The 7,799-nt window shown below is 39.9% G+C and overlaps 1 protein-coding gene across 1 annotated transcript in view; it reads right to left on the bottom strand.

The window, feature by feature from the left end:
* Window positions 1-243: 243 nt before the first annotated feature.
* LOC122976062 (NLR family CARD domain-containing protein 3-like) overlaps window positions 244-7,799 on the bottom strand; it is a 33,410-nt gene continuing 25,854 nt past the window's right edge. Inside the window, exons 8-12 of the mRNA XM_044344329.1 lie at window positions 5,980-7,777; window positions 5,698-5,871; window positions 3,061-3,234; window positions 2,696-2,742; window positions 244-2,542 (exon numbers count right to left, since the gene is read on the bottom strand). Coding sequence (XP_044200264.1) covers window positions 1,992-2,542; window positions 2,696-2,742; window positions 3,061-3,234; window positions 5,698-5,871; window positions 5,980-7,777 — 2,744 coding nt within the window. The 3' untranslated portion in view covers window positions 244-1,991. The remainder of the gene's footprint in view (window positions 2,543-2,695; window positions 2,743-3,060; window positions 3,235-5,697; window positions 5,872-5,979; window positions 7,778-7,799) is intronic.

The raw sequence follows: 7,799 nt of genomic DNA, 5'->3' as shown, positions 1-7,799 counted from the left end.
GTTCATTTTATTACTTTCTGTGTTTTTATTTCTGAAGTTTTTTATATTAAATAAATGAGAATTCAGATGAAGCTCTGACTGTGTTTCTATCAGACCGAACTCAACTCAACTCTATTCCCTCTAGATATGATCCATCTGCTGTGGACAGATGGATCATTCATGACAGTGAAGGTGTTTCAGCTTCTGCTTTGTGTCAGTGGTTTTTAGTCAAATGACTCACAACACAAAAGTCTCGAGTATCACATTTCCCCCTGCAGCACAACAGTCAGCATTTAGAAATAAGAGAATTTCACTGAGATAAATTTACATAAATAAGTTCACATGATGATGGTTAGCCTGTTAAATGAAAACAGAAGTTGGGACGATGGTCAGTCTCTAACACACACTGAGAGACGCTTGGACTTCCTGTATTCTGAGTTATTGATGTTATGGGTTGTGGAGCAGTTGACTGGCTGGGAAGACACTGGGAGCAGGGCAGGACTAACGAACATGTTGCAGGGCAGGTGTGGAGGGAAAAACAGGCTGGGGAGGAGTGCAGGAACACAGTGCAAACTGAAAACCAAAACCTAGAAAACACATTCTCAATACAACCTAGCATACATTAAACTGACCAAGAATACACATGAATATGAACCCTAGTCCACAACACCATAAACTAACCAATAAAAATCAAACGAACAACCCAAATAATATAAACGAGCAAAACCAAATGACCAAAAGGACTGGACAACAGAAGTATAACGCAGGAAACCAAGAGAACAGAAACACAGAGTCCAGATGTGTTTACAGGGTGAAGAAGAAGAGTCCCTTCAGTGGACACTTTCTGAAAGTTCCCAGCTCACATCTTCTGACCTGTGCTGATGGTTTTGGTTTGGTTTGAAGACACCATTACACTATATTCAGTCCTGGAGCGTCACATCAGTAAAGCATATTTCACTATTCAGTTCATTATTTTAATATTAAGGAATACTGTCAACGAATTCATTAAAGTTAGTACTAAAATACAAGAATAAACTAAATACTTAATTCAAAACTTCAAGCTGACATCACAGAACCATTATTAGGCCTACAATAAAACTGAATCACATGACTGCTACAATTAAAACTACTAAGATTTAATTAACAAGATTTTGGGGAGTTTCAGTAATATTTCTAACACAGGAGGTTATTTATAAAATCTAAATGTATGTAAATCATATTAGCAAAACAATATTGTTTACAAGATATTCAACCTTTTTTGCATAAATATTCTGAAAACAATGTGGCTATATTGGAAAGTTGAAATGTACTTTTTAGAGAGCAGCCACGAATACAGATTGTTCCAACAGGATCAATAAAATATACAACCATTTACAGATTTAATTCAAATGTAAAAAATGTTCAAATATTTAGTTCAATATTAAACTTGAGTTTAAAGAATTGATTAGATGGATTTAATGTGTTAATAGTTTTAAATGGACTTGTGTTGCAGCTAAAGTGGAGACAGAGCTGTCGACAGGATCATTGAGGAGCCTCAACACATCTTTATCTTTATTATTATCACATGTGACTCACTTACAGCTGCTTTGTCTTTCATATCATAACTGGAGGAATAATTTTCTAAAGCAATAATTATTGATTAATGACCAGTTATAATGTATCTAATATCTGCATTAAATGTGGAGTATTACTCTTCATTGATGAAGCTCTGCTGGTGAAAAGATAAACTGCATGCTGTTAGTTTAATGTACACAAATCACATGAAGTGCTTTTAAATGATAAAAATACTTAAATATTGTTATTAGAATTGTACTAATGATTGATTAATGATGACTTATGATTAACCACACAGTGATGTCATCAATACAAAATTGATTCTTCATATTGATCTGGATGTAATTTGACTGTTAAAGTGACTCAGAGAAACTGCCCTCCAGTGGTCACTGTCAGTAACTACAACTCTCCACATACAGCACTGACAGTAATACTGATATTCCTGATGACTCTTCCTCCTACAGAGAACACAGAGACACTGAACCAGACCCAGACCCAAACCCAAACCCAAACCTAGCACACAGAGGCTGAGTGAATTTGGTGTTGAAGGTGTGGAGGTGGATAAGTGTGTCAGTGGAGACTCTGTAGAAGGACAGAGTGCCAGCAGGATAGTCCACATACACTGCTACTCTATTAGAGACAGAGGAGGAGGAGGAGGAGGTGGAGGAGATGGATGTTCCACTGTTATTGTGCCAAACAGTGTAACCACCATCAGAGCCGTTCAGACTCCAGGAATGATCATTCACGCCAAACCAGGAGTCATTACCGTTTCCTCTCCTGATGATTCCTCTGTAACTCACTGATATATAAACTCTTCCTCTCCACTCAACCTCCCAGTAACAGCGACCAGTCAGATCATTTCTACACAGCAGCTGAGGCCAGTAATCAAATCTGTCTGGATGATCAGGATATGACTGATCCTTCTCCACACGTGTTACCTTCCTGTTGTTGTCAGACAGTTTGAGTTTTTTGTTTACTGTGTTTGGATCCAGTGTGAGTTGACAGAAATCTGATGAGAGAACAAGACACAATACAGCTGCAGTTATTGATCTATCATCTGATTGATGATGACATCATCTTCATTCTCAATAGGATGTGAATGAGTGATGTCACAGTTTGAAGTTTGCTTTGTTTTCATGAATCAAATGAAAAACACACTTACACTTCCTCAGACCTGGTGTCAACCATTGGACTCCAGCAGGCTGCAGCCTGAAAGGAGGAGGAGGGTCAGAGCAGCACGTTCTCTATCAGCATGCAAACATGGATGTTAAATCGCTCTAATCTACTGTTTTATCATTCTGTTCAAATGTGGGGTTGGGCTTTGATAGACTTTGATCCAATCTGAATCCAGTATCCCAATCCTTCTGAAACCCTGATTGAATATAATCAGGTTTAACTTTCAACATTTACAGGGAACTTCAGTTAGAAATAATAAAAAGTCAAGGATTGAGTTGAGATGTGTGATCAGCTCTGACAGAGAAAATGTTTCCAGCTCTTCCACCTCTATCAGTCATTGTCTCTCCATACCTGAGAGTGTCCAGTCTCCAGCGTGGATCCTTCAGTGTAGCAGACAGCAGCTTCTCTCCTTTGTCTCCTGGATGATTGTAGCTCAGGTCAAGCTCTCTCAGATGGGAGGAGTTGGAGCTCAGAGCTGAGGCCAGAGAAGCACAGCCTTCCTCTGTGATCAGACATCCTGACAGCCTGCAAACACACAAAACAACACACATCAGACAGTCTGAGAGTCCTGCTGTGTGCAGTCATATACAACAACAAACTGTCTCCACACTAACTAAAAGATGAACTGAATCAGGGAGCTCCAGAAAGTTGAGCATCTAGCCAGATGGGAAAAGTCAGCAGCTGAGGGATGATTCAGCAGCAAGTTTTTACCTCGTCATTGTGATCTAAATGTTAAAAACATTCTAATGTGTTTATGAAGAGGGAGGCTTTTGCCAAAAGAATAACGACATACATTTATCAGAGTGCTGTATGTACTTTTCAGGTTTGATATGTTGAAGTTTCTTTAAATTACACAAAATCAAGGAGCCTCCTGGACCAAGGTACGTTTAAATTGGGTTTCTTTTGGTACAATTGACAGGCAGAACCCAGAAAAGGTTGTTTTTTAAATTTTGGGCAAAAAACAAAAAACACATCAAATCAGCTTGATTTCTTGTTTTCTGTTCTTACTGACAGAACAAATTTACCACTCAATGTTTCGTTTTCATTGGGGGTTGGGCCTTCAGTGCCCCCTTGTTTCTGATTGGCCAGTGTGCTATATCAGTTATGTTTGCGCTGTATTCTTCAAAATAAAGGTTCCACTTGTTTTTAGACAGCAATGTCAACACAAATTACACACAGACCTTTAGCCTTTAATAATTGATGATTATAACTGAATAATAATTATGCTCTTACTAGAGATGCTGCACATAATTTTGTTTTATAACCTAAAATGACAATAAAACTGTTTTTCATATCAAATAAAGGAGCTGTCTTTCAATTTCCATACTCAGTTGGTGCATCAAGTAATACAACAGCGTTTTATTGTATTGCCGGTTCATGTGCAGCTGAGTGACCGTAATTATCATTTTTTTATGCATTATAACGTATTTTGGGCCAAATCATCAAAGAATGGATTGCACCCGCTGATATCATTGTGAATTGTGCAGCATTTGCACCTGCAATCTGTCCCATTTTAAGGTCCTATTCACAAAAAATGCAGCTGAGTGCAATCTGCCCTTGTTTTGTGTCTGATTGAGTAAGCAGAGCGGTTTCCAGTGTTTCAGGCTTTTCTCCATGTTTCAGCAGACAAATTGGTTCATAATGAAAAAACTGCTGAGAGAACAAAAGCCTCAATTTGCGTGTCTTTAATTAGCAGAGGTGCACACACACACACACAGCTCTGCATTATCACAAACCAACTTTCATGTATTATGCATCTTCTATTTCCCTAGTATTTCGCATCTTTAACAAAAATGTGAAATGTCAAAATACAGACACAGGCAGGTCTGAAATGTGTTAGAGTATTGTCGGAATCTTGTTTTGGTCTAGATGTCAACATCCCCACATTTCTATTTATTTTTTGAGACACTGAGTGTACAAACCTATTGAGGAGGTTCACACAGTGCAACGTCTGCTGGTCAGTTTTTGTGACTACTTTTGTCATGCTTGCTGTTGGGTCTATGCCATTGATCTTTCTAATTATTGAGAACAAACTTTACTATCCACAGTACATCCTGAGGAAAACTTACCAAAGTGCTTTCATTTACAAAATAGACATAATGTGTTATGGTTACTCAGCTGTGCATGAACCAGCAATAAACCACTGTTGCATTACTTTATGCACCAACTGAATATTTGAAAATGAAGGACAGCACGTTCATTTGATATGAAAAACATTTTATTGTCATTGTAGGTCACAATAGATTATTGTTTAATTATAATCATCAATTATTAAAGGCTAAACATCTGTCTGTCCATCGATATATTTTGTGTTGACATTGCACTTTCTAAAGGCAAAGAAGTGGAAACTTTATTTTGAAGAGTACAGTGCAAACATAACTGATATAGCACACTGGCCAATCAGAAACAAGGGGGCGCTGAAAGCCCAACCACCAATGAAAACGAAATATTGAGTGGTTAATTTGTTCTGTCAGTAAGAACAGAAAACAAGAAATCAAGCTGAATGTGTTTTGTACTTTTTGCCCAAAATTTAAAAAACAAAAAACGTCCTGTTTCCAGTTCCTGTCTGTGTCAATTGTACCAAAAAAACAAACAGTTCAAACGTACCTTGGTCATAATATGCGACTTCACAGTGTTTCATCAAAGTATCCATCCAACAGAGGCAACTAGTCTGCTCTTTAGCCTGAAACTAACTGGTGCTCGAGGAACTATCTGTGAATATTTTTCTGTCCAGGTACAACGGTTTTTAGACACATTTTGAAGAAATCTGTAAAATCATCTGTTGTATTTAATAATTCAACAACAGAAGCAAAAATAAAAGAAAACAATGAAAATCTGCATATAAAGTAATTCTCTACTGTTGAAGTTTGGTAAAAACTGGTTTGACAAATCATTAGCAGAGACAATCCTACACAGGTTTAATGTTTATCCTCTAATATAATTTAGATTTTAAATGTTCATCTATTGAACAGGTTGATGAATCCTGACCTCAGAGTTTCCAGTGTACAGTGTGGACTCTCCAGTCCAGCAGACAGAAGCTTCAATCCTTGATCCTGCAAGTTGTTGTTACTGAGATCAAGCTCTCTCAGACTAGAGGACTGGGAGCTGAGAACTGAGGACAGAGCTTCACAGCTTCTCTCTGAGAGGTTACAGCCACTCAGCCTGAAGAAACAATAATGATAAAAAAAATGATGGGTGCTTTATTTCCTGTTGAAAAGACAGCAGTGTATTTAAATAATGATGAATAAATCTAACTTTATGTGTACTTACAGAGCTTTGTTGGAGGCTTTGACCACTGGCAGCAGCCTCAGAAGAACGTCCTCTGAAGCAGGGTATTTCTTCAGGTCAAACATGTCCAGATCTTTTTCTGATGACAATAAGATGAAGGCCAGAGCTGACCACTGAGCAGGAGACAGTTTCTCTGTGGGGAGACTTCCTGATCTCAGGGACTGTTGGATCTCCTCCACTAGAGAACCATCATTCAGTTCATTCAGACAGTGGAACAGATTGATGCTTCTCTCTGCAGACATATTCTCACTGATCTTCTTCTTGATGTACTCAACTGTTTCCTGATTGGTCTGTGAGCTACTTCCTGTCTGTGTCAGCAGACCTCGTAGGAGAGTCTGATTGGTCTGCAGTGAAAGACCCAGGAGGAAGCGGAGGAACAAGTCCAGGTGTCCATTTGGACTCTTTAAAGCCTCGTCCACAGCTCTCTGGTAGAAACCTGGCTCTGCAGATTCTTCTTTGGTTTCAGACTTCTGGGATGTTGTTTGCTCTCCTGCCAGCAGATTGACTCCAGAGTTGATGAATGTCAGATGGACATGAAGAGCAGCCAGAAACTCCTGAACACTCAGATGGACGAAGCAGAACACCTTTTCCTGGTACAGCCCTCTCTCCTCTTTAAAGATCTGTGTGAACACTCCTGAGTACACTGAGGCTGCTCTGATATCGATGCCACACTCTGTCAGGTCTGATTCATAGAAGATCAGGTTGCCTTTCTGCAGCTGCTCAAAAGCCAGTTTTCCCAGAGACTCAATCATCTTCCTGGTCCCTGGACTCCAGTGTGGATCTGTCTCAGCCCCTCCATCATACTTGACATTCTTCAGTTTGGACTGAACCATGAGGAAGTGGATGTACATCTCAGTCAGAGTCTTGGGCAGCTCTCCTCCCTCTCTGCTTTTCAACACATCCTCCAAAACTGTAGCAGTGATCCAGCAGAAGACTGGGATGTGGCACATGATGTGGAGGCTTTGTGATGTCTTGATGTGGGAGATGATTCTGCTGGCCTGTTTCTCATCTCTGAATCTCTTTCTGAAGTACTCCTCCTTCTGTGGGTCAGTGAACCCTCTGACCTCTGTCACCATGCTGACACACTCAGGGGGGATCTGATTGGCTGCTGCAGGTCGTGTGGTTATCCAGAGGCGAGCAGAGGGAAGCAGTGTCCCCCTGATGAGGTTTGTCAGCAGCACATCCACTGAGGTGGACTCTGTAACATCAGTCAGGATCTCATTGTTGTGGAAGTCCAGAGGAAGTCGACACTCATCCAGACCGTTAAAGATGAACACAACCTGGAACTCTTCTAACCTGCAGATTCCTGCTTCTTTGGTTTCAGTAAAGAAGTCATGAACAAGTTCCACCAAACTGTACTTTTTCTCTTTCAGCACATTCAGCTCTCTGAAAGTGAATGGAAATGTGAAGTGTATGTCCTGGTTGGCTTTGTCTTCAGCCCAGTCCAGAGTGAACTTCTGTGTTAAGACTGTTTTCCCAATGCCAGCCACTCCCTTTGTCATCACTGTCCTGATTGGTCCATCTCTTCCAGGTGAGGCTTTAAAGATGTCTTCTTGTCCGATTGTTGTTTCTGGTCTGCCTGTTTTCCTGGATGCTGTTTCAATCTGTATAATCTCATGTTCATTATTGACCTCTGCAGTCCCTCCCTCTGTGATGTAGAGCTCTGTGTAGATCTGATTCAGAAGGGTTGGGTTTCCTGCTTTAGCAATCCCCTCAAACACACACTGGAACTTCTTCTTCAGGTTAGACTTGAGTTTAGACTGACAACATGTAGGACTTCCTGAATGAACACACAAGAAATA

Source organism: Thunnus albacares, chromosome 24, assembly GCF_914725855.1.
Source record: "Thunnus albacares chromosome 24, fThuAlb1.1, whole genome shotgun sequence".
Lineage (NCBI taxonomy): Eukaryota > Metazoa > Chordata > Actinopteri > Scombriformes > Scombridae > Thunnus > Thunnus albacares.
This window is presented reverse-complemented; position numbering and strand designations above follow the sequence as displayed.